Genomic DNA, 27,957 nt, shown 5'->3' on the forward strand with positions numbered 1-27,957 from the left:
TTTGCTTACACAAGCCATGGCTAACCGAATCCTCGGGTGCCTTCCAACATTCACATACCATGAAGGAGTGTCTATTTGCAAAATTAAGTTGCTTACTGATGAATCAGAGCAAAACATGTGAAGAGAATTATTAATGAAGGTTGATTAATTGGGGGCTGGGAACCCCGCGCCAGCTCTTTTTGCAAAATTATTGGATAAGCGGATGAAGCCACTAGTCCATTGGTGAAAGTTGCCCAACAAGAATGAAAGATAAACACCACATACTTCCTCATGAGCTATAAAACATTGACACAAATTAGAGGTGATAAATTTTGAATTATTTAAAGGTAGCACTCAAGCAATTTACTTTGGAATGGCGGAGAAATACCATGTAGTAGGTAGGTATGGTGGACACAAATGGCATAGTGGTTGGCTCAAGGATTTTGGATGCATGAGAAGTATTCCCTCTCGATACAAGGCTTAGGCTAGCAAGGTTTATTTGAAACAAACACAAGGATGAACCGGTGCAGCAAAACTCACATAAAAGACATATTGTAAACATTATAAGACTCTACACCGTCTTCCTTGTTGTTCAAACTCTTTACTAGAAATTATCTAGACCTTAGAGAGACCAATTATGCAAACCAAATTTTAGCAAGCTCTATGTATTTCTTCATTAATAGGTGCAAAGTATATGATGCAAGAGCTTAAACATGAGCACAACAATTACCAAGTATCACATTATCCAAGACATTTTACCAATTACTACATGTAGCATTTCCCGTTTCCAACCATATAACAATTAACGAAGCAGTTTCAACCTTCGCCATGAACATTAAAAGCTAAGAACACATGTGTTCATATGAACCAGCAGAGCGTGTCTCTCTCCCACACAAGCATTTATTCAAACAAAAACAAAAACAAATAGACGCTCCAAGTAAAGTACATAAGATGTGACCGAATAAAAATATAGTTTCAAGGGAGGAACCTGATAAATTTGTCGATGAAGAAGGGGATGCCTTGGGCATCCCCAAGCTTAGATGCTTGAGTCTTCTTGAAATATGTAGGGATGAACCACCGGGGCATCCCCAAGCTTAGAGCTCTCACTCTTCTTGATCACGTTGTATCATCCTCCTCTCTTGACCCTTGAAAACTTCCTCCACACCAAACTCGAAACAAACTCATTAGAGGGTTAGTGCATAATTAAAAATTCACATGTTCAGAGGTGACACAATCATTCTTAACACTTCTGGACATTGCCCAAAGCTACTGGAAGTCAATGGAACAAAGAAATCCATCCAACACAGCAAAAGAGGCAATGCGAAATAAAAGGCAGAATCTGTCAAAACAGAACAGTCCGTAAAGATGAATTTTAAAGTGGCACCAGACTTGCTCAGATGAAAATGCCCAAATTGAATGAAAGTTGCGTACATATCTGAGGATCACGCACGTAAATTGGCAGAGTTTTCTGAGTTACCTACAGAGAATTAGGCCCAGATTCGTGACAGACAGAAATCTGTTTCTGCGCAGTAATCCAAATCTAGTATCAACCCTACTATCAAAGACTTTACTTGGCACAACAATGCAATAAAATAAGATAAGGAGAGGTTGCTACAGTAGTAACAACTTCCAAGACTCAAATACAAAATAAAAGTACTGTAACAAAATAAACACATGGGTTATCTCCCACGAAGTTCTTTCTTTATAGCCATTAAGATAGGCTCAGCAATTTTAATGATGCTCTCCCAAGAAATAAGAGTTGAAGCGAAAGAGAGCATCAAGAAGCAAATTCAAAACAAATTTAAGCCTAACATGCTTCCTATGCATAGGAATCTTGTAAATAAACAAGTTCATGAAGAGCAAAGTAACAAGCATAGGAAGATAAAACCAGTGTAGCTTCAAAAATTTCAGCATATAGAGAGGTGTTTTAGTAACATGAAAATTTTTACAACCATATTTTCCTCTCTCATAATAATTTTCAGAGACATCATGAACAAACTCAACAATATAAGTATCACATAAAACATTCTTATTCACATGCATAAAAGTATCATTACTCTCCACATAAGCATAATCAATTTTATTAGTTGTAGTGGGAGAAAATTCAACAAAGTAGCTATCATTATTATTCTCATTATCAAATATAGGAGGCAAAGTATCATCAAAGTAAATTTTCTCCTCAATGCTTGGGGGACTAAAAATATCATGCTCATCAAAGCCAGCTTCCCCAAGCTTAGAATTTTCCATATCATTAGCAACAATGGTGTTCAAAGCGTTCATACTAATATGTTCCATAGGTTTTTTAATTTTCGAATCAAACCATCCATATCTTAAATCAGGAAATAGAATAAGAAGCTCATTGTTGTCCATTATGCCTAACTAGTGTAAACAAGAAACAAAAAGATGCAATTGCAGGATCTAAAGGAAATAGCTTCGAGCAAACACACAACGGCAACAGAAAAGTACTTAGTTACCTGGGACCGGAGTATGAGTGCCTTTTACCTTTCCTCCCCGGCAACGGCGCCAGAAAAGTGCTTGATGTATAAGGGTGCTTCTATTATTGTAGACAGTGTTGGGCCTCCAAGAGCAGAGGTTTGTAGAACAGCAGCAAGTTTCCCTTAAGTGGATCACCCAAGGTTTATCGAACTCAGGGAGGAAGAGGTCAAAGATATCCCTCTCATGCAACCCTGCAACCACAAAGCAAGAAGTCTCTTGTGTCCCCAACACACCTAATAGGTGCACTAGTTCGGCGAAGAGATAGTGAAATACAGGTGGTATGAATAAATGCGAGCAGTAGAAACGGCGCCAGAAAAGTGCTTGCTGGCGTGCAGTTGATGGTAGTAATATTGCAGGAAGTAAAGATGCAGTAAAACAGTAAACTAGCACCGATAGCAGTATTTAGGAACAAGGCCTAGGGATCATACTTTCACTAGTGGACACTCTCAACATTGATCACATAACAGAATAAATAGATAGATGCTAGACTCTACACCCTCTTGTTGGATGATGAACACCACTAACTGTGTAGGATTACACGAACCCTCAATGCCGGAGTTAACAAGCTCCACAATATTCAATGTTCATATTTAAATAACCTTAGAGTGCATAACAGATCAACATAACTAAACCAAGTACTAACATAGCATGCACACTGTCACCTTCACACTACGAAAGGAGGAATAGATCACATCAATACTATCATAGCAATAGTTAACTTCATAATCTACAAGAGATCACAATCATAGCCTACGCCAAGTACTACACGATGCACACACTGTCACCATTACACCGTGCAGGAGGAATAAACTACTTTAATAACATCACTAGAGTAGCACACAGATATATTGTGATACAAAACACATTGCAATCATAAAGAGATATAAATAAGCACTTCACTATGCCATTCATAACAGTGAATAAGTATTCTGTGAAATATAGCCTAAGAGACCCACACGGTGCACACACTGTCACCTTTACACACGTGGGACAAGGAGTCTCCGGAGATCACATAAGTAAAATCCACTTGACTAGCATAATGACATCTAGATTACAAGCATCATCATATGAATCTCAATCATGTAAGGCAGCTCATGAGATTATTGTATTGAAGTACATAGGAGAGAGATTAACCACATAGCTACCGGTACAGCCCCGAGCCTCGATGGAGAACTACTCCCTCCTCATGGGAGACAGCAGCGTTGATGAAGATGGCGGTGGTGTTGATGGAGAAGCCTTCCGGGGGCACTTCCCCGTCCCGGCGGCGTGCCGGAACAGAGACTCCTGTCCCCCAGATCTTGGCTTCGCGATGGCGGCGACTCTGGAAGGTTTTCTCTGGTTTCGTCGAACGTGGTAGGGTTTTCACAACGGAGACTTTAAGTAGGCGGAAGGGCAAGGTCGGTGGAGTCCTGGTGGGGCCACACACTAGGCCGGCGCGGCCAGGGCTTGGGCCGCGCCGCCCTACTGTGTCCCCACCTCGTGGCCCCACTTCGTTTCCCCTTCGGACTTCTGGAAGCTTCGTGGAAAAATAGGACCCTGGGCGTTGATTTCGTCCGATTCCGAGAATATTTCCTTACTAGGATTTCTGAAACCAAAAATAGCAGAAAACAGGAACTGGCACTTCGGCATCTCGTCAATAGGTTAGTTCCGGAAAACGCATAATAATGACATAAAGTATGCATAAAACATGTAGATATCATCAATAATGTGGCATGGAACATAAGAAATTATCGATACGTCGGAGACGTATCATCAACCTATTCTTAAACACGACTTGCCGGTTGAAGACCTAGGTACAACACCACCACCAAAGGAAGATCCTGTTTTTGAGTTAAAACTGTTGCCTGATAATCTTAAGTATGCTCATATTGATGATAAGAAAATATATCCTGTTATTATTAGTTCTAAGCTTTCAGATTTTGAGGAAGAAAGGTTATTGGAAATATTGAAGAAACACCGAGGAGCTATTGGTTACACTCTTGATGATTTGAAGGGGATTTCTCCCGCTATTTGCCAACATGCCATCAATATGGAAGATGATGCAAAGCCTGTTGTTGAACATCAGCGTCGTTTAATTCCTAAGATGAAGGATGTGGTAAGAAATGAGGTATTGAAACTTCTTGAAGCAGGTATTATATATCCTATTGCTGATAGTAGATGGGTTAGTCCTGTGCATTGTGTTCCTAAGAAAGGAGGAATAACTGTTGTGCCTAATGATAATGATGAGCTCATCCCTCAAAGAGTAGTTGTAGGGTATAGAATGTGCATTGATTTTCGAAAAGTTAATAAAGTTACTAAGAAAGATCATTACCCTTTACCTTTTATTGATCAAATGTTAGAAAGGTTGTCTAAAAATACTCATTTCTGCTTTCTTGATGGTTATTCTGGGTTTTCACAAATTGATGTTAGAGCTAAAGATCAAGAGAAAACAACTTTCACTTGTCCCTATGGAACTTATGCTTATAGGCGTATGCCTTTTGGTTTATGTAATGCTCCTGCTACTTTTCAAAGATGCATGTCTGCTATTTTTCATGGATTTTGTGAAAAGATTGTAGAGGTATTCATGGATGATTTTTCTGTCTATGGGAATTCTTTTGATAATTGCTTGCGAAACCTTGATAAAGTTTTGCAGAGATGTGAAGAAACTAACCTTGTTCTTAATTGGGAGAAATGCCACTTTATGGTTAACGAAGGAATTGTATTGGGACATAAAATTTCTGAGAGAGGTATTGAAGTTGATAGAGCTAAAGTTGAAGCAATTGAGAAGATTCCCTATCCGAGGGATGTTAAAGGTATTCGTAGTGTTCTTGGTCATGCTGGGTTTTATAGGAGATTTATTAAAGATTTCTCTAAGATTTGAAAGCCTCTTACTAATCTTCTTCAAAAAGATGTACCTTTTGTTTTTGATGCTGATTGTAAGGAAGCTTTTGAAACTCTAAAGAAAGCCTTAACAACTGCTCCTGTAGTTGAACCTCCTGATTGGAACTTACCTTTTGAAATTATGTGTGATGCTAGTGATTTTGCTGTAGGTGCTGTCCTTGGACAGCGAGTAGATAAGAAATTGAATGTTATTCATTATGCTAGTAAGACTCTTGATGCTGCTCAAAGAAATTATGCTACAACTGAAAAAAGAACTATTAGCTGTAGTTTTTGCTTGTGACAAGTTTAGATCTTATATTGTTGATTCAAAAATTACGATTCATACTGATCATGCTGCAATTAGATACCTTATGGAAAAGAAAGATGCTAAGCCAAGGCTTATTAGATGGGTACTTCTTTTGCAAGAATTTGATTTACATATTATAGATAGGAAAGGTGCTGATAATCATGTTGCTGATAACTTATCTAGATTGGAAAATATTGCTTATGATTCTGTTCCTGTTAATGATAGTTTTCCAAATGAACAATTGGCTGTAATAAAGGTGAGCTCGCGAGATAGTCCTTGGTATGCTGATTATGCTAACTTTATTGTTTGCAAGTACTTGCCTCCGACCTTTTCAGCTCAGCAAAGGAGAAAATTCTTTTATGATTTGATGCATTATTTTTTGGATGACCCACACTTATATAAAGAAGGAGCGGATGGTATTATGCGAAGATGTGTCCCAGAATATGAACAACAAGAGATATTGAGTAAGTGTCATGGTAGTGTTTATGGAGGACATCACGCCGGAGATAGAACTGCGCAAAAGGTTCTACAATCAGGTTTTTATTGGCCGACTCTCTTTAAAGATGCAAGGAAGTTTATCTTATCTTGTGATGAATGTCAAAGAGTTGGTAATATCTCAGGACGCAATGAAATTCCTATGAACTATACTCTTGTTATTGAACCATTTGATTGTTGGGGATTTGACTTCATGGGTCCTTTCCCTTCTTCAGAAGGTAATACTCATATACTTGTTGCTGTTGATTATGTTACTAAATGGGTGGAAGCCATACCCACAAAAAGTGCTGATGGTGAGACTTCTTTAAAAATGCTTTTAGATATTATTTTTCCTAGGTTTGGAGTACCTAGATATATTATGATTGATGGAGGTTCTCATTTTATTCATGGTGGTTTTAGAAAAACTCTTGCTAAATATGGTATTAATCATAGGATTGCTTCCGCTTATCATCCTCAAACTAGTGGGCAAGTAGAATTATCAAATAGAGAAATTAAATCTATCTTGGGAAAGACTGTTAATAAATCTAGAAAGAACTGGGCTAGTAAGTTAAAGGAAGCATTGTGGGCTTATAGAACTGCTTATAAAAAACCTATGGGGATGTCACCTTATAAAATGGTTTATGGGAAAGCTTGTCATTTACCTTTAGAACTGGAGCACAAAGCTTATTGGGCTGTAAGAGAACTTAATAAAGATTTTAAACTTGCCGGTAAGAAAAGGTTGCTACAATTGAGTTCTTTAGATGAATGGAGAAGTGAAGCTTATAAAATGCTAAACTTTTTAAGGAGAAAGTTAAGAAATGGCACGATAGAAGAATTATTAAAAGAGAATTTAATGTTGGAGATAAAGTCCTGTTGTATCGGTCTCGTCTCAGATTTTTTGCAGGGAAATTACTCTCAAAATGGGAAGGACCATATGTCATTGAGGAGGTGTATCGTTCAGGGGCAATTAAGATTGGTTCTCTGAAAGGTGATGCCACACAAGTAGTGAATGGACAAAGGCTCAAGCACTATATTTCTGGAGATTCTTATAATGAAGATGTTGATGTTATTCAAGTGGTGACTCCGGAAGCTTTCATCAAAGGTCAAATTGACAGTTCTGCAGAGTTCGACTTTGAATAGGTAACAGTTCTGGTAATAAAAAGTCCGCGTTTAACTTTCCGAACAATATTTTTGCTATTTTCGGAAAATATGAAAAATTACGAGATCGAAACGGAGAGGAGGAGACGCACGAGGGCGTGCCCCCATAGGCCGGCGCGGGCCCCAGCCTGGCCGCGCCGCCCTATGGTGACGGCCCCTCGGAGTCCCTCTTCCACTCGTTTTCGACCTGGTACTTTCCTTTTGTCGTGAAATTTTTTGCTATATGATCCCCCGGACCCCTGGAGGTCCGTATATCGTTCTCTCGTCGTGTTTTGTTTCGAGCTGTTTTCTGCCAGGATCTGTTTTTGATCTAGAAGCACCATGGTCTCCAACAACAAGGACAAGGGGCCTTTGGAGGAAGATATTCAAGACCCCGATTTGAAGGAAGAAGTCGAGTGCGAGGATGAAGGAGAAGTGGAGGAAGTTCCGCGAGTATATCCGCGCGCCACCGTCGCAAGCATCGGCGTGGTAGCAAACCCGTTCAACACCAAGAAAAACGCACGGATTAGCACCGGAGGAGGAGTTCCACGTCGCTTCCTAGCTCCAAGGACATCTCCTCCAGGCATTGACAACCCTTTCCGCACTCTAATTTATAATCGTCAAATTGAAAGGATTCCCAAGGCGGTATTGCCTAGTGGTTGGGATATAGATCGTTCTAACACTGCAGGAAGGACGAAATCTGAAGCTGAGGAGTGGGGAAACAACTCTAAGAGTTGGGACTCACCGTCTTACATACTTCTTAACCGCATCGAGCAAAATTCGGAGCTGATCCGCAACCTCACTTACGAGATTGATGAGCTAAAGGAGCTGGTTAAGAAGCTTATCAAGGATTCACCATCATCACCGAAGTAGTAATTCATCATTGGTATTGGCATCCCCTTGGTTTGTTCCAAGCTTGGGGGAGTGCCGCGGTATCACATCATCACTATCTTTTATCTTTTTACTGTCAAGTAGTGTCATATCATGAGTAGGGAAGTTATCATATAAGATAGTTTGCAGTGTGGAAGTATCTCTCTTTAGTTGGTTATCTATGTATCCCTTGGTGTGAGTTATCGTTATGGAATATTAATGAGAAGTTTTATCATTTACATATTGCACACCTTATTTTAGTTTGCAATCTCTATTATGTGATTGATCTTGTTGTTAGTATTGGTATCACTTTGGGAGCATTGAGTAAATCTATTTGGTTTTGGCAAACTTAGCATTGGTCAATAGCAACAACACTTTGAGTTTAAGTAGAAAAGAGGAAATACATGTAGATATGTTATTTCATTATCTTTCTTGTTAGCTATGAGCTTAGTATTCTGAAGTTTAAATTATTTGTGCTTACAACAAAGATGCATGATTGTTTCCATCACGTGTATATTTGTTTGTTTCCCTCAACTCTTATGCTTGTTAATCAACCTTGCTAGCCAAAGACCTGTACTGAGAGGGAATGCCTCTCGTGCGTCCAAAACCTTAAACCAAACCTATGCCATCAGTGTCCACCATAACTACCTATTATGTGGTATTTTGCGCCATTTCAAGTAAATACTTCATGTGCTACCTTTAAAAAATTCAAAAGTTATTATCTCTTATTTGTGTAAATGTTTTATAGCTCATGAGGAAGTATGTGGTGTTTTATCTTTCGATCTTGTCATTTACTTCTGACAGACTTTCATCAATGGACTAGTGGCTCATCCGCTTATCCAATAATTTTGCAAAAAGAGCTGGCAACGGGGTTCCCAGCCCCAATTAATTAACTTGCATTAATAATTCTCTTCACATGCTTTGCCCTGATCTATCAGTAAGCAACTTAATTTTGCAAATAGACACTCCTCCATGGTATGAGAATGTTGGAAGGCACCCGAGGATTCGGTTAGCCATGGCTTGTGTAAGCAAAAGGTTGGGAGGAGTGTCATCAATAATGAAACTAAATACATGTGTAAACAAAAGAGAAGAGGGATGATCTACCTTGCTGGTAGAGATAACATCCTTCATGGGAGCCGCTCTTGAAAGTCTGGTTGATAAGGTAGCTAGAGTGCCCACTACCATTCGTTGACAACAACAAACACCTCTCAAAACTTTACTTTTATGCTCTCTATATGATTTCAAAACTTAAAAAGCTCTAGCACATGATTTAATCCTTGCTTCCCTCTGCGAAGGGCCTATCTTTTACTTTCATGTTGAGTCAGTAAACCTATTTCCCTCCATCTTAAGCAAGCAATTGAGTTGTTGTGATCCAACCATCTATATTGTGATCTATTTAATCGTGCCTTTTATTCTTTCTTGTTTAGTACAAGTTTTATCTGAATGAATATAGCTCTGAAATTTATCGATGATTATGAGGAGATTATTATGATTGAGTATGCAAGTTTTGATGTATAAGCTTTAATATAAGAGCGCTGCTCGACAGATAAGTACAACCTGATAATTGTTCTTTGACCAAGAACGAAGTCTGCCATCACCAATTATGATCTCCTATGTACCTTTATTTGTGATTTCCTTCTACTTGTTTCAAGTTTAATTATATGAGGAAGTTGTTCACTAGAATGTCTTGTGTGAATTGATGTGATGCTTCTTGTCCGTATTTTATTTATCGACTCTTCACTCTATAAACATGTGGTCTTGTTTACTGAGTTCAGTTTCTCTTGGGGACAAGCGAAGTCTAAGCTTGGGGGGAGTTGATACGTCCATTTTGCATCACTATTTTATATCATAATTTACTGTTATTCATTGATATATTTCATATTTAGAGATGATACTTATGTTATTTCACCTATTTTGCATGTTTCATGATTATTGGAGAATCATTCACCAGAGTCAGGATTCTGCTGGAAAAAGCACCGTCAGAATGCAATATTTCTGGAGATCAACAATTGACGGAAATTACACCGAAGATCTTATTTTTACAGAAGAATGAGCCAGCCAAAAGGAGGAACCGAGGAGGGCCGCCATGGGCCCCCCCATAGGTCGGCGCGGGCCCTGCCCTGGCCGCGCCGCCTTGTGGGGAGGGGGCCCATAGCCCCCTTCGGCCGCCTCTCTTTCGCGTACTTCATCTACCCGAAAACCTAAGGTGCTGGGAATAATCGCGAGGAGACACAGGCGCCTCTGCGGGGCGGAAAACACCAGAGAGAAAAGAGCTCTCCGGCGGGCAGAAATCCACCGGGGAAATTCCCTCCCGGAGGGGGAAATCGACGCCATCGTCATCGTCATCGAGCTGAACTTCATTGGGATCATCATCACCATCATCTCCACCATCGACACTGCCATCTCCACCGCTGCACCTCGTCACCACTGTAACATCTAGGGTTGAATCTTGATTGTTTGATAGGGGAAACTCTCCCGGTATTGATTACTCCTTGTTATTGATGCTATTGAGTGAAACCATTGAACCAAGGTTTATGTTCAGATTGTTATTCATCATCATATCACCTCTGATCATGTTCCATATGATGTCTCATGAGTAGTTCGTTTAGTTCTTGAGGACATGGGTGAAGTCTAAATGTTAGTAGTGAACTATGTTGAGTAATATTCAATGGTTTGATATTTAAGTTGTGGTGTTATTCTTCTAGTGGTGTCATGTGAACGTCGACTACATGATACTTCACCTTTATGGGCCTAGGGGAGTACATCTTGTATTCGTTTGCTAATTGTGGGGTTGCCGGAGTGACAGCAACCTGAACCCCCGTTGGTATATCGATGCAGGAGGGATAGCAGGATCTCAGAATTTAAGGCTGTGGTTAGATTTATCTTAATTACTTTCTTGTATTTGCGGATGCTTGCAAGGGGTATAATCACAAGTATGTATTAGTCCTAGGAAGGGCGATGCATTAGCATAGGTTCACCCACACAACACTTATCAAAACAATGAAGATTAATCAACTATATGAAGCGAAAGCACTAGACTAAATTCCCGTGTGTTCTCAAGAACGTTTAGTCATTATAAGTAAACAAACCGGCTTGTCCTTTGTGCTAAAAAGGATTGGGTCACTCGCTGCAACTATTACTCTCGCATTTTACTTACTTGTACTTTATTTATCTGCTATATCAAAACCCCCTGAATACTTGTCTGTGAGCATTTACAGTGAATCCTTCATCGAAACTGCTTGTCAACACCTTCTGCTCCTCGTTGGGTTCGACACTCTTATTTATCGAAAGTACTACGATACACCCCCTATACTTGTGGGTCATCACCAACCGCCGAACTTTCCACGCGTCCGTCTCTCTCCCTGCCGCTCTACCTCTCTCCCGTCGATCGCTCCGCCTCCGCGCGACTCCGCCGAAGATGCCTCCGCGCCGCCGCCCCACCTCCGGCTACCACGGCGTTCGGGCGCAGCCGAGTGGCCGCTTTGACGCGGAAATCTGTTCCGGTGAGGAGCGGATTCGCCTCGGCACATTCGACACGATGCACGAGGCGGCACGAGCGTACGACGCCGTCGCCTGGCGCCTCGGCCGCTCCCGCCGGACCATGAACTTTCATGACGTCTGGACGCGGGAGCAGGCAGAGCAGCTGGCGACGCCGCCGGTTATCACGCACGAGCAGCAGCGCCGCCGCCGGGAGCTGGAACATCGGCTACTCATCGCCGAGCGCGACGGGGCCCCCCGCCTCGAGTGGGCGCGGCAATTTCCTGAAGATGTCGCCGCCACCGAAGCATTCTACGCGCATAAGGAGGAGAAGGCGGCGGCGAAGGCGAAGAATAAGGCGAGCCGCGACAAGCGCCGTGCGGAGTCCGCGACGAGGAAGGCGGTGAGGGCAGAGAAGGCGGCGAGGAAGGAGGAGGAGAAGAAAAACGGCGCAGGGCCGTCCACCATCGTACTCTCCTCCTCGTCCTTCGAGTGGACTTCGACGTCGGTGTCGGAGACGACTCCGAGCTCGCACTCCTCGAACTACGAGTGTAGTTTCAAATGTCAAACTTTTAATATATTTCATAATTTTTCGTGTTTTATTTGTTTTATTTGATTTATATTTCGAACGAAAACGAAGCAACGCGCTGCATAATGGCGCTTTCGGCGGAGGACTTTTGCCGCGTGTCCCGCGCGGCAAAATGACGCTTCCGGCGGGGCGACTTTCGCGCCAACGCGCCGTATCAGTTTACAACGCGTTGCAAACTACATATAGCGCGCCGATTTTTGGAGCTTACAGCGCGTTGCAAACTACATATAGCGCGCCGATTTTTGGTACATATAGGGCGCCGATTTTCGGAGCTTCGGTTGGAGATGCTCTAAGAGCTCACTGGACCGCACAGCACATACATGCAAAAAAAAAAACGAAAAAAGAAGGAAGATAGAAACAACAGATTAAAGTTGAGGATCTGAGGATCAGTATTCGTGCTTATCGGCTAAACCCCCGAGCTGGCAACAAACTGAACTTCACTGATAAAATGCAAAAGAAAAAAAAAACTGGATCCAGATATAAGACTACAAACAAGTACAGTAGATCAAGAACACATCAGCAACGGGATATGCAGACACAACAGAATTTGAAACTAAGTTCAGGGTTCACTTATTCATTCATCACGGTTCAATTCATAGCTACTGCACCACGGCAGATGTTTGTAGACAAATATGATATCACACTAGACAACAAAACGGCAGGAAAAGAAGATAATCGACCACTCGACCAGAACAACTGACATCCCCAGTGGAGGACACCGAAGACCCCACAGTTGAGAACCCTCAGAGATTGAATCAGCTCCTTACTGGCCACCACGGAGGCGGAGCACCAAGTGAAGGGTGGACTCCTTCTGGATGTTGTAGTCCGCCAGGGTGCGGCCATCCTCCAGCTGCTTACCAGCAAAGATCAGACGCTGCTGGTCTGGGGGGATGCCCTCCTTGTCCTGGATCTTCGCCTTCACGTTGTCGATGGTGTCTGACGACTCCACCTCGAGGGTGATGGTCTTGCCAGTGAGGGTCTTGACAAAGATCTGCATACCACCACGGAGGCGGAGCACCAGGTGGAGGGTGGACTCCTTCTGGATGTTGTAGTCTGCCAGGGTGCGGCCATCCTCCAGCTGCTTGCCAGCGAAGATGAGGCGCTGCTGGTCCGGTGGGATGCCCTCCTTGTCCTGGATCTTCGCCTTCACGTTGTCGATGGTGTCTGACGACTCCACCTCCAGGGTGATGGTCTTGCCAGTGAGGGTCTTGACAAAGATCTGCATACCACCACGGAGGCGGAGCACCAGGTGGAGGGTGGACTCCTTCTGGATGTTGTAGTCGGCGAGGGTACGGCCGTCCTCAAGCTGCTTGCCAGCGAAGATGAGTCGCTGCTGGTCCGGAGGGATACCCTCCTTGTCCTGGATCTTGGCCTTGACGTTGTCAATGGTGTCAGACGACTCGACCTCAAGGGTGATGGTCTTGCCGGTGAGGGTCTTGACGAAGATCTGCATGCCACCGCGCAGGCGGAGAACCAGGTGGAGGGTGGACTCCTTCTGGATGTTGTAGTCAGCGAGTGTGCGGCCGTCCTCGAGCTGCTTGCCAGCGAAGATGAGGCGCTGCTGGTCCGGAGGGATGCCCTCCTTGTCCTGGATCTTCGCCTTGACGTTGTCGATGGTGTCCGAGGACTCCACCTCGAGGGTGATGGTCTTGCCGGTGAGGGTCTTGACGAAGATCTGCATCTGTAAGTACGAAGTAGACCAGAGTTAAGGCACTACACGAGCAATATGTGAACCACTAGTTCACGCTGCAATAGAGACGAAATCCTAACTACGAACCAACAAACATATCAATATAAGGATGCACAAACGACTACTGTAACCATGTTGATCCAATCGCTAGCAGTTCTATGATTAAGCACGAAAAACCAACAGAAAGATGCACAAACGTCTACTGTAACAATGTTGATCCAACCTCTAGCAGATCTAGTCTAGGTTTAAGCACAAAACAATCTATGATGGATCAACAACAATAATAATATAATCAAACCCACACGATTTTAATCGATGCACATCTAAGGATCCTACAAGGAGCTACGAGGCCCAAGAGTAAATTTCAGGGGTATCCCTAAACATATCAGGCATAGGGCGATTTAATCACAACCTCTACGAATATTTAGCTCCATCCTAGCGGGAATCAGCCAACTACGCCTGGACAGATGAACCGAATCAACATCAACCGAACCTCAAATCAGCAGATCTACTCGATAACCAAGACATAACCGAAAGGGATTTAACTACAACCCGAGCCGAATCAACAGCAATCGATCAACAATAATAATACCACCGCTCGCAGATCTACTCGTAACGACTAGCAATCGAGCGGAAGCAACAACGATCGATCTATGATACTGGTACCAACGATCAGGGAACACGAACAGGAGGAAAAGGGCAGGGCGGGTCGATCGGGGACTCGCGTACCTTGAAAGGAGGACGAGGGAGCCTGCGCTTCGATCGGGTCTACGAGATCGGAGAGGGGACTGGATTGGATTTGTGTGGAGAGGAGACGGGGAGGGGGCAGGAATTTATAGGCGGCTCCGGTGGGGAAGAAGAGTCCCACGAGCCTACGGCACCGGCGACGACGACGGATACGGATAGGGAAGGTAGGAATCCGTCCCCTACCACGCAATTCCGCGGAATACCGTGACACGCGGTCTGATGCCGTTGGGAGATTAACGCTTCTTGGTGGCCGTTTAGTCACCCTTGGATCTGCACCCGTCTAGATTTATGACCTTTTTTTTATGGCTGCAAGAAAAGCTCGAGACTTGGGAGTGAATCGAGATTAACTCATTTTTCAGTTTGAAAAGTAATGAGCAAGGGTATAAGTGTCTTACATAAATCGATTGGAAAACAAGTTTATCTTCAGCCAACATTAGCTCGCACGTCCCGCTACCCGTCTATTGGTTCCATGCATCCGTGTGATATACGCCACCATTATTAGGAAAATAAGTATATTTACTACCGCATGTGCCCCACGCATCGTGGTGACCTATAGGCGTCCTTGCAAATGTGGACATTACTAGTAATTCTCATACTCTTTACATTTCAAAATTATAACCCCATTTTTTCTTCATTTAAAATGGGAAGGCCTTTATCTCGTTAGTTCATATCTTGCAAGTACCGCTATAAGAGATATTGTTTGTTATTTATGCAAGATAAACCACATCAAATTCTACAACATTAAACACTTACACCTCGTTTGTGATGGTAAAGTGTCCTTTAGACTATTTGACTTGATATTTCAAATATTTTAGAAAATAAATATAATGTATAGAGAAGTAAAAAAACGCAAGGAATTTGATCTCTCATGTTGAACTTCAACTACGAAAGAGATGTCTTTGAAAGGGTAACTTCATTTGCTTATCTTGAAGCGTTAAATGTTACTTTAACTTTATTTATCTCTCCTATAAAATAATTGAACAATAACAAACAAAGGTACTGAAAATAACAATGCATGACCAACTATGCGTACTACCTTGTTTGTAAACCTATTTATTACTATTTTAGATCGACTCTATCTTTGTAATCCATTATAATTAACCAAACACTTGCTAGTGGGAATATGTGATTGTTAAATAGCAATAGGTCCATCATATGCCATATATTAAATAGTCAATTGTCCTGTCGACCTATTTTTGTACCTACCTCTACTATTTTTTTTTTCAAATGTTAAACATATTGCCTTTATTTATATGCTAGTTTCATTGTTGTGATACCATCGCTGGTACCACATGCATCTTTGGAGGATTCATGCTATGACAAGATATTGTTGGATGATTGATTCCATGATAAAAAAAAACTACATGCATACATAGATCATGTTGGATGATTCTTCTGCTTTTGCTCAATCATTTGTCACAAACATAGTTAGGCATGGGAGACACTGGGAAAAGAAAATATACGGTAGCAGACGATCATGGAACATTGTGCCTAAGTCTTTCATATTCTTTCAAGTGGATACCTCATCTAGCATCATGGAAGGGTCAGCCTACCAGGATTGCAAAGGAAAAAAGGCTATACATGCGCCTCACATACTGGCTGAACCAAATAATTCAAAAACACAACCTTGCAATTGGAAACCGCCAATCCTGGTTGGCACTCCTTGTGTGTCGATGCTAGTTTCCTCCCAGATAAAAACACTGGGGCATGGGGAGCTATCATCAGAGATGACAAAGAAAACACTATTGTTTCGGCCTCGGACTTCATCCCTTTTTGTGACAACACTGAAGCTGCTGAATCGATTGCTTGTTTGCAGGGTACCAAGCTTGCTATATCCTTTGTGCACTCAGGCTTAGTAGTCCAAAGTGATTGTGCTTCTCTGATTAAGAAGCTTTCTAGCAAGGAAAGAGACAGATCTAGAACAGCTAGCATTGTGTTGGACATCAAGGAGGTTCTTCAACAGTTTCGGGAGTACAAAGTTCAAAAAAATATGTAGACAAGATAATATCTTGGATCATGAACTTGCTAAGTGTAGCTATACTAGTGGTACTAGTGGTGTCATGTATGGTTCTTCTCCTTCCTGCATGTTGGAGAGGGCCGTGACTTGTTGTAATCGAATTTTGATCCGAGTTTTAATACAAACACCATTTTCAGAAAAAATGTGGATACCTCATCAAGTGATTATGCTATTTTTCAGTCGTTTGGCACTTATGTAATATTAGTCAAAAGAACTACATTTTCCTTAGGGTAAACATTAAACCTTTTAAACTTATGAAACTTAAAGTCTAACTTGTAGGATTTTTGAGCTATAGTTTATATATGAAGTTGGATGACATGTGAAAGTTTCGATATTTATTCGAAGGATAAGAAAAGTGATTGATTCATAAAATATTTTATCCAACTTACAAATAGTCACTCCCATTTAATTGGTTGAACAAAAATACAATTGCGTGCACCAAGATGCGAAAGTCGCGAGGTTTTTACCTCCTTTTAAAATATTGATTTGAATTCATGTTCCCCTGAGATTGAAGCAATATATTTATATAGATAAGAATATGACATCACAAGTATAATGATATAGAAATCCTTTAAAGATCAATAAACATGCCAATAGTTAGTACTCCCTCCTTGCCAAAATGTAGTGGCGTATAAGAATTTTTTAAAGTCAAACGACATAAAGTTTGATCAAGTATGTACAACAAAATATCAATATCTAGAATACGAACTTAATACCATTAGATTCCTCGTGATGTATATTTCCATATGGTATACATTTGGTAGATAATTTTCTAATAAAAAACTTGGTGAAACTTGATATCCGTTCGACGTTTCGAAAATCTTATATGCAGTACATTATGGCAAGGAGGGAGTATAACATAACAAACTATTTTTTGAGTCACGAGTTTTTTCCTTTACGAAATCTTAACATCGCATATTTCTTCGCTCTGTCAATTATTTATTTGGCTATTTTCCCTTTGCTATAAAACATTAATTTCACTCTAACGAACAAAATACAAATAAATAACTGATTTCTCCATTAATTTCACCTGTAGGAGTTTGAGGAATGAGTTTCTCCATGCCCCACACTATTGGCTTACTAAGGTGACAAACATCAAGAAAGGTGGTTCGATGTCTGGTTCAAGTGGGACATTGAGATAGTGGTGGGGTCATCTACGAACATACCTTATGGACGAGTTGAACAAGACCAATCAATGGTTCAAATTATAGCATACAAAATACAAAGAAATAACTGATTTCAAGTAACCGGAGATGAGGAATAAGAGGAAGACACACTTAAGAAAGAGGATTTGGAGGTGGAAGCAACGAAGGAGAAAAAAGAAGCGGTGAAAAAGGCTATAGATCAACCCATATAATATTTTTAAAATACGGTTTTGCTATGTCTCAGTCAACTGAGATTTTCTTAAGTCTAAGTCACTTACAAAAATGTGCTTTGAGTTGCACTTTTCTGTTAAAAAAGTGCAATTGCACTTTTCTGACAGAAATGTGTAACCGCACCGAGTTGCACTTTTCTTTGAACTGTAGTTGCACTTTTCTGAGTTGACTGAGACTTAAGAAAATCTCAGTCAACTGAGACATAGGCACACCCTTTAAAATATTAGCCTTTTGTACTAAACATTTATAATTACTATAGAACTTAAATGTTCTCGAGCCAAAATGGTATGCCCAAGAAAATATCGATAAGCATTACTGCCATGTCGATGCCGGCTTTTCCAGCTCGAAGTAGACAAACGACACACTTTCCATCTCGCACGGTTGCACGACGTCTTGATATACGCAAATTCTATCTCTTAGTCGACTTCGTTCTGGTCGTACGCCGAGGTCACGCGTCCGCGCCGTTGGATGAGATCGGACGATCGCGCGTCGTCCCGCGCGGGGGGCCACCACCTGGTCGTAACGTCCGCCGCTTTTTGGTGCGCGTAGTAATTTCCCAGGCGGTTCAAATTTCGGGACTCGTGCGGTCGGCGTCATCCATTTCGCTCTTCGCCCAAATCTCTCCCGGAGCTTCGCCAAATCGCCGGCCAAATCGCCGCCGCTCCCCCGCGATTCTCGCCGTAGAGTAGGAGATCCTGGCCGCGGCGGGTGTACACCATGTCGGCTGGCGGCTGATTCGTCGTCGGAGCTGCATTTCCGTCCGCTCGGCGGGGGGAAGGTCTGCATCGCTCGTCGACGGTGAGGTATGGTTTGCGCCCTCTCCTCCCTCGAGCGCAGCACCCGCATCTGGTTTTGCTCTCTGTGGTTACATCCTATGTTCTGGCAGGGATTCGGGGGATTTTTCGGCTTTTCTCTGTTTGCTGCTACATCTACTTTGGCGCCCGAGCTGTTCCTGGTAAGTGATGGCGATTTTCGTTCAGCATATGTTAGGATCTGTTGAAGCATTCACGGATCTAAGTTATTTTTCGAGGATCTCCCCTCCGCAACTGCTGATTTTAGTTGTAGCAACATATCCATGGTCAAGCTCATAGCTGATGTGTGTGGACCCTTTTTTTTTGATGCAAACAGTGTTACATTCTAATGGTATTGCTATTTCCTATGTAGTGGTTACATGCACCCATGGTTTTTGCATGCAGTGCTATGTATGTGGGAATGAAAATGTAACAGTGTAGCACATGGTTATCAAAATCAAATGCTAAGTCTAGTTTAGTCCCTGAAAAAATGGTTATCAGTTGTTTTCAGGTGGCACAAAGCATGTAGCACATGGTCCACAAACCATGTAACTAGGTCACACAAACCATGATATAAGTATACGCATTCGCATGTCACATGATAGCTATACCTGGGGGGCATGTAACTGAAAAATGATATGTTTGTGTTCGTTGCCAGCAGCTGTAGCTGTGTAAGTGCTTGTAACATATTTTTTGCTAAGATGCATGTAACTGAATCTGGTCAGTATATTACTGAATCATGTACAGCAGCTACAGATATGGGGGAAAGGGATTTTTCTATTTTTTTTTTTTGCTAGGTGCATGTAACTGAATCTGGTCAGTATATTACTTCCAGACCTCGACGTAGTATGTTACATGAGATATCTTTACTTAAATTTCTTTTTTGGCTGCTTTTAGTGGCATGTAAGGTAACTATAGATTTTTATCATCTTACATGCAGTGTTTATTGCATCACGTCGACCTTGTAGCTCCGACTCTCTACCATCTTTTTTTCTACGTTTGAGTTTTTTGGTGCATGTAACATCATAATGTGTAGGACACAAAATGGAACATGCAGCTTACATATATGCTATATGCAATAATAGATTTGAGCTAGCTTTTTTTCCTTCTGTATATTCAGATTAGTTGTTTTTTGTTTTCACAGTAAAACTAACTAATTTTCTTAGACAGAAAATAGAGCTATGGACAACAACAACGAATCTAGGAACCCCATGGTTTCTCGTTTAGTTATGGATTACCTTAGTCTGCAGCCTGGCCCAGTAATTGGTGTCCTCTTGGTTTGTGTCCGTTTCTCTTCATCACCTGAGGCAATTTTCCATGCACTCCACACAGTCAAAGCTTTGACTACTGCTCCTATCAATTATGTCGTAAACAGCACACGGCATGCTCAACTGATTGTTAGGTGCACAAACCCAGTTGATTGATACGTCCAAAACGTATCTACTTTCCCGAACACTTTTGATGTTGTTTCGCCTCTAATTTGTGTACTTTGGATGCAACTAACACGGATTAACGCTGTTTTCAGCAGAACTGTTCTGGTGTCTCGTTTTTGTGCAGAAATCCAACTTTCAGGAAAAACCTCGGGATTTTGACAGAAGACCCTATTTTCCCAGAATACTGACGGAGCCAGAAGGACAAATCAAGTGGAGGCCCGAGGGCCCCACACCATAAGGCGGCGCGGCCTAGGGGGGGCCCGCGCGGCCCTATGGTGTGGCCCCCTCGGCCGGCCTCCGACGCCCTCCTTCGGACTACTTATTGGCCTCGACCTAAAAACGCACGGGGAGAAGTCGAAGTCGCCAGAAACCCTCCAGAACGCCGCCACATCGCGAAACTCCGTCTCGGGAGCCAGAAGTCTCCGTTCTGGCACTCCGCCGGGACGGGGAATTGGAGGAGATCATCGCCATCATCACCGCCAACGCCTCTCCATCAACCAGCCATGCTTCCCCCATCCATGTGTGAGTAATTCCCCCGCTGTAGGCTGAAGGGGATGGTAGGGATTGGATGAGATTGGTCATGTAATAGCATAAGATTGTTAGGGCATAGTGCCTAGTATCCGTAGATGTTACTTTTATGATATTGTTGCAACTTGTTATGCTTAATGCTTGTCACTAGGGCCCGAGTGCCATGATCTCAGATCTGAACATGTTATTGATTCATGAAGATATTCGTTGTTTATGATCTTACCTGCAAGTTGTATACACATGTCGCTGTCCGGAACCAATGGCCCCGAAGTGACAGAAATTGGGACAACCGGAGGGGATGGTAGTGATGTGAGGATCACATGTGTTCACGGAGTGTTAATGCTTTGCTCCGGTACTCTATTAAAAGGAGTACCTTAATATCCAGTAGTTTCCCTTGAGGCCCGGCTGCCACCGGCTGGTAGGACAAAAGATGTTGTGCAAGTTTCTCATTGCGAGCACGTACGACTATAATTGGAACACATGCCTATTGATTGATTAGTACTTGGATACCGTTTTATTATTATCTGCAAATGCCCTGCTATGATTGTTACATGAGTTTCTCTCATCCATGCAACGCCCGTCATCCGTCCCCGTGCCTACAGTATTTTAATCCTGCTGTTTACTAAAATCACTACTGCTGTCTTTGTTACTCTGCTGCTGTTATTTCACTACTGCTACTGCTATAAAACTGTTACTACTGATAAACTCTTGCGAGCAAGTCTGTTTCCAGGTGCAGCTGAATTGACAACTCCGCTGTTAAGGCTTTCAAGTACTCTTTGTCTCCCCTTGTGTCGAATCAATAAATTGGGTTTTACTTCCCTCGAAGACTGTTGCGATCCCCTATACTTGTGGGTCATCATTGATGCACTAAACCTAGATTACACAAGGGGCACCTTCAAGTTTAATGACACGTTGATCAAATGCATCAACCTCGAAACCATCAGCATGTTGATACGTCTCCAACGTATCTATAATTTCCGATGTTCCATGCTTGTTTTATGACAATACCAACATGTTTTGTTCACACTTTATATCATTTTTATGCGTTTTCCGGAACTAACCTATTGACAAGATGCCGAGAGGCCAGCTGCTGTTTTCTGCTGTTTTTGGTTCCGAGAAAGGCTGTTCGGGCAATATTCTCGGAATTGGACGAAATCAACGCCAAACCTCCTATTTTTCCCGGAAGGCTCCAGAACACCGAAGGAGAGTCGGAGGAGTGCCAGGGGGGCCCCACACCCTAGGGTGGCGCGGCCCAAGGGGGGGGCGCGCCCCCCTATGGTCTGGGCAGCCCAGGCCCCCTCCGACTCCGACTCTTCGCCTATTTAAGTCGTCGTGACCTAAAACCTCGACACCAATTGACGAAACTCCAGAAAGACTCCAGGGGCGCCGCCGCCATCGCGAAACTCCAATTCGGGGGACAGAACTCTCTGTTCCGGCACCCTGCCGGACGGGGAATTGCCCCCGGAGCCATCTCCACCGCCGTCTTCACCGCCATCTTCACCGCCATCGCTGCCCCCATGATGAGGAGGGAGTAATTCACCCCTGAGGCTGAGGGCTTCGCTGTAGCTATGTGGTTCATCTCTCTCCCATGTACTTCAATACAATGATCTCATGAGCTGCTTTACATGATTGAGATTCATCTGAGTTTTGTATCACTACTATCTATGTGCTACTCTAGCAAAGTTATTAAAGTAGTTATATTCCTCCTGCACGTGTGTAAAGGTGACAATGTGTGCACCGTGTTAGTACTTGGTTTATGCTATGATCATGATCTCTTGTAGATTGCGAAGTTAACTATTGCTATGATAATATTGATGTGATCTATTCCTCCTACATATGCATGAAGGTGACAGTGTGCATGCTATGTTAGTACTTGGTTTAGTCTATTGATCTATCTTACACTATAAGGTTACTTAAACATGAGCATTATTGTGGAGCTTGTTAACTCCGGCATTGAGGGTTCGTGTAATCCTACGCAATGTGTTCATCATCCAACAAAAGTGTAGAGTATGCATTTATCTATTCTGTTATGTGATCAATGTTGAGAGTGTCCACTAGTGAAAGTGTAATCCCTAGGCCTTGCTCCTAAATACTGCTATCGCTGCTTGTTTATCGTTTCTTGTGTTACTACTGCTGCAATACCACCACCATCAACTACACGCCCGCAAGCTATTTTCTGGCACCGTTGCTACTGCTCATATATATTCATACCACCTGTATTTCACTATCTCTTCGCCGAACTAGTGCACCTATTTGGTGTGTTGGGGACACAAGAGACTTCTTGCTTTGTGGTTGCAGGGTTGCATGAGAGGGATATCTTTGACCTCTTCCTCCCTGAGTTCGACAAACCTTGGGTGATCCACTTAAGGGAAAACTTGCTGCTGTTCTACAAACCTCTGCTCTTGGAGGCCCAACACTGTCTACAGGAAAGGAGGAGGAACGTAGACATCAAGCTATTTTCTGGCGCCGTTGCCGGGGAGGAAAGGTAAAAGGTACTCACACTCCGGACCTCGGCTACCAAGCTATTTTCCGCCATTGTAAGTACTCGAAGCTATTTCCTTTAGATCCTGCAATTGCAACTTTTTGTTTCTTGTTTACACTAGTTAGGCATAATGGAAAACAACAAAAAATTTAGTGAGCTTTTTAATCTTTTTCCTGATCTAGAATTGTTTGATGCGAAAATTAAAAAACCTATGGAACCTTATTTGCATGTTAGTAGCGATGTTATTAGTATGAATGCAATTACTGCTAATGCTATGGAGAAGTCTAAGCTTGGGGAAGCTAGTTTTTGTGGTCTTTTTAGCTTCCCACCTTTAGGGGAGAAAATTTGTTCTGATAATGCTTTATCTCCCATATGCGATAACTCTAATAATGCTTCTGATATTTTAAATCCACCTGCTGAAAGTATTCCGTATAAAATACCCATGAAAATTATTGAACGTGTTATGGACAACCACTATAAAGGGGATGGAACTGTCCATCCTAGAGATCATTTACTATTTTTGCACAAATTATGTGGGTTATTCAAGTGTGCAGGTATCTCTATGGATGAAGTGAGGAAGAAGCTATTCTCTGTTTCGCTGTCTGGTAAAGCAGCGCATTGGTATAAATTGTTGGAGAATAGGCATTCTCTTGGTTGGGAGGAAATTGCATCTCTCTTTTATTCTAAATTTTATCCTCCGCATGAAGTGCACATTGATAGGAATTATATTTATAACTTTTATCCTCGTGATGGAGAGAGTATTTCTCAAGCGTGGGGGAGATTGAAATCTCTAATGCTCAAATGTCCCATTCATGAGCTCCCCCGTAATGTTATTGTTAACAATTTTTATGCGAGACTTTCAGGACAACACAAGGACTATCTGGATGCCTGTTCGGAGGGATCTTTCACAAGCAAGGAGATTGAAGCTAGGTGGGATCTTCTTGATCGGATTGAGGACAACGCTGAAGGATGGGAGAACGACAAAGGTAAAGAGTCAGGTATAAATTATGATTATGAATGCATTGAAGCTTTTATGGATACCGATAAATTTCGAGATATGAGTGCTACTTATGGTCTTGACTCTCAAGTTGCTGCAAATCTTTATAGAGCGTTTGCTTCTCATTTTGAATTGCCTAAGAATAATTTTGATAAGTATCATGAACCTTTTAAAGAGGCTTGCATGAAGAATGAAATTGTTGTTAATTATTGCAATAAGCATGCTCAAACTCCTAAGAATGCTATTTCCTATAAGCATGTTAATTTTTGTGGAATACATAGACCTTGTGGAATTAATCAAATCAAAGATGAATATTGTATCCATCATGCTAATGAAAAAACTAGAAAGTGGTTTAGGGCTCTAGATGATCTTGGTAAAAAAGTTTGTGCCCTCTATCCTTTTATTTGTGAAGTTTGCCATGAAGTGGGTCATTTTAATTTTCAATGCTCCTCCAGTGATATATTGAACCCAATGAGTGCTGCAAATTTGTATTGTGATGATGAAATTACTCCTAATCAGCATGATGAACTTACTTTATTTTTGGGGTGTGAAGAATTGTCGAGAAAAATCTCTTTGTTACATATGAGTGATCTTGATATTGATGATGTCCTGCATGGGTGTTTTTCTTATTGCATTGATAATAGCCATACAAATACTTACATACAAAATATCTTAGAAGATGACACCTTGCCAAAATATGATAGGACTGCTGTGTGTTTTCAACTAATTAATGAAAAGGAGGGATTCCCCCAAGTTTCTTCTATTGTTTCTGAAAGTAAATCAGGTTATGCGGACAAGCCACCCTTCAAGCCTCTTCCACCTAAAGAAGGGAACGAGGAGAAGGAAGAGAAGAAGAAGAAGGGAACGAAGAAGAAGAAGAAGAAGAAGAAGAAGGGGAATAAAAAGAAAGAGGTAACATCATATCCCCGGGTATATGAGATAACAATAGGTAACCGTAAGTATGTTGCTCCTAATGATTATTGTGATAATGAATCTGAATATGATGATCTTCCTATGCCCTTTACATACATTAGCAATCATGATTTGAATGAGCACACCACTTTTGATATTGCAAATCTCTCGGGAAATTGATTCTGAAAATGATGATGATAATAATTGCCATAGTGTCGATTGCTATCCATGCTTCCTCCCATGATGATATAGAAAGCTCTAAGCTTGGGGAAGAGGTGTTTGCAAATCCTTTAGCTACTGGTCATTATGTTCTTGATACATCTCCTTCTAATAACAATAATGGTGTGGACACAGATAAACCGATTGTGAAGGATAACTATTCTATTTCTTATGATGACACTATGCCTCCGATCTCTAATGATTATTATAAAGAATGCTATGATGTAGGTTCTAATTATCCTTATGAAACTTGTCATAGTCATGATTGGATTACCAAAAACAATCCCCTTAATAGGCAACTTGTTTACCATGTTCAAATTCTTGATAATAATCTTGCTCCAATTACTATTAATGAGAATAACTCTTCTTATGCCAAATTTAATGATACTTCTATGCATATGAACCATGATAAGAATGTTTTAAGTGATGGGTATATTGTGGATTTCATCAATGATGCTACTGAAAGTTATTATGAGAGAGGGAAATATGGTTATATGCATCTTAATAATATTAAGTTTCCCCTCTTTATGTTGAGAATCTTGAAGTTGCTCGTGTTTTATCCTCTTATGCTTGTCACTTTGTTCTTCATGAATTCATTTGTGTACAAGATTCCTCTTCATAGGAAGCATGTTAGACTTAAATTTGTTTTGAATTTGCCTCTTGAAGCTCTCTTTTGCTTCAAATACTATTTCCCGCGAATGGATTATTAAAACTGCTGAGCCCATCTTAATGGCTATAAAGAAAGAACTTCTTGGGAGATAACCCATGTGTTATTTTGCTACAGTACTTTGTTTTATATTTGTGTCTTGGAAGTTGTTTACTACTGTAGCAACCTCTCCTTATCTTAGTTTTGTGTTTTGTTGAGCCAAGTGAAGCCTCTAATCGAAGGTTGATACTAGATTTGGATTTCTGCGCAGAAACAGATTTCTATCTGTCACGAATCTGGGATTTTCTCTCTGTAGAAAAATCAGAAAAATATGCCAATTTACGTGCGTGTTCCTCAGATATGTACGCAACTTTCATTAGTTTTGAGTTTTCTGATCTGAGCAATGGAAGTATTTATTAGAAATTCGTCTTTACGGACTGTTCTGTTTTGACAGATTCTGCCTTTTATTTCGCATTGTTTCTTTCGCTGTGTTGGGTGGATTTCTTTGTTCCATTACCTTCCAGTAGCTTTGAGCAATGTCCAGAAGTGTTAAGAATGATTGTGTCACCTCTGAACATGTGAGTTTTTGATTATGTACTAACCCCTCTAATGAAGATTATGAGAAGTTTGGTGTGAAGGAAGTTTTCAAGGGTCAAGAGAGGAGGATGATATACTATGATCAAGAAGAGTGAAAGCTCTAAGCTTGGGGATGCCCCGGTGGTTCACCCCTGCATATATCAAGAAGACTCAAGCGTCTAAGCTTGGGGATGCCCAAGGCATCCCCTTCTTCATCGACAAATTATCAGGTTCCTTCTCTTGAAACTATATTTTTATTCGGTCACATCTTATGTGCTTTACTTGGAGCGTCTGTATGTTTCTTGTTTTTGTTTTTGTTTGAATAAATGCTTGTGTGGGAGAGAGACACGCTCCGCTGGTTCGTATGAACACATGTGTTCTTAGCTCATAATATTCATTACGAAGGTTGAAACTGCTTCGTTAATTGTTATATGGTTGGAATTGGAAAATGCTACATGTAGTAATTGCTATAATGTCTTGGGTAATGTGATACTTGGCAATTGTTGTGCTCTTGTTTAAGCTCTTGCATCATATACTTTGCACCTATTAGTGAAGAAATACATAGAGCTTGTTAAAATTTGGTTTGCATGAGTGGTTTCTCTAGAGTCTAGATATTTTCTAGTGAGGTGTTTGAACAACAAGGAAGACGATGTATAGTCTTATAATGCTTGTAATATGTCTTTTATGTGAGTTTTGCTGTACCAGTTTATACTTGTGTTTGCTTCAAACAACCTTGCTAGCCTAAGCCTTGTATCGAGAGGGAATACTTCTCATGCATCCAAAATCCTTGAGCCAACCACTATGCCATTTGTGTCCACCATACCTACCTACTATGTGGTATTTCCTGCCATTCCAAAGTAAATTGCTTGAGTGCTACCTTTAAACAATTCAAAATTTATCACCTCTGATTTGTGTCAATGTTTTATAGCTCATGAGGAAGTATGTGGTGTTTAGCTTTCAACCTTGTCATTTACTTTTGACGGACTCTCATATGGACTAGTGGCACATCTGCTTATCCAATAATTTTGCAAAAAGAGCTGGCAATGGGATTCCCAGCCCCAAATTAATTAACAAAAATAGACACTCCTCCATGGTATGTGATTGTTGGACGGCACCCGAAGGATTCGGTTAGCCATGGTTTGTGAAAGAAAGGTTGGAAGGAGTGCCACCCAAAAATAAAATAATTCATGGGAGCCGCTCTTGGAAGTCCGGTTGGCGAGGTAGTTAGTGTACCCATTACCATTCGTTGACAACAACAAACACCTCTCAAAACTTTACTTTTTATGCTCTCTATATGTTTTCAAAACCAAAGCTCTAGCACAAATATAGCAATCGATGCTTTTCCTCTATGGAGG

General features: G+C 41.6%; 3 protein-coding genes across 3 annotated transcripts in view; all 3 read right to left on the reverse strand.

Moving 5' to 3' along the window:
- Window positions 1–14,714, reverse strand: part of LOC127312230 (polyubiquitin) — a 237,718-nt gene extending 223,004 nt beyond the window's left edge. Inside the window, exon 1 of the mRNA XM_071823465.1 lies at window positions 14,608–14,714. The gene's annotated coding sequence lies outside the window, so the exon portion shown is untranslated. The remainder of the gene's footprint in view (window positions 1–14,607) is intronic.
- LOC127322788 (polyubiquitin 11) overlaps window positions 1–14,731 on the reverse strand; it is a 148,760-nt gene extending 134,029 nt beyond the window's left edge. Inside the window, exon 1 of the mRNA XM_071823469.1 lies at window positions 14,608–14,731. The gene's annotated coding sequence lies outside the window, so the exon portion shown is untranslated. The remainder of the gene's footprint in view (window positions 1–14,607) is intronic.
- LOC127312224 (polyubiquitin) lies at window positions 12,735–14,704 on the reverse strand. The gene is made up of 2 exons (XM_051342730.2): window positions 14,608–14,704; window positions 12,735–13,869 (listed from the first exon to the last, which is right to left on the reverse strand). The coding sequence occupies exon 2, from the start codon at window positions 13,867–13,869 to the stop codon at window positions 12,952–12,954; it is 918 nt and encodes a 305-aa protein (XP_051198690.1). The 5' UTR covers window positions 14,608–14,704; the 3' UTR covers window positions 12,735–12,951.
- Window positions 14,732–27,957: the final 13,226 nt, after the last annotated feature.

The sequence above is a fragment of the Lolium perenne genome, chromosome 7, assembly GCF_019359855.2.
Source record: "Lolium perenne isolate Kyuss_39 chromosome 7, Kyuss_2.0, whole genome shotgun sequence".
Taxonomy (NCBI): Eukaryota; Viridiplantae; Streptophyta; class Magnoliopsida; order Poales; family Poaceae; genus Lolium; species Lolium perenne.

Bases quoted from the DNA above. Each gene is read 5' to 3' on its own strand.
- LOC127312224 (XM_051342730.2), bottom strand. From the start codon at position 13,869: ATGCAGATCTTCGTCAAGACCCTCACCGGCAAGACCATCACCCTCGAG.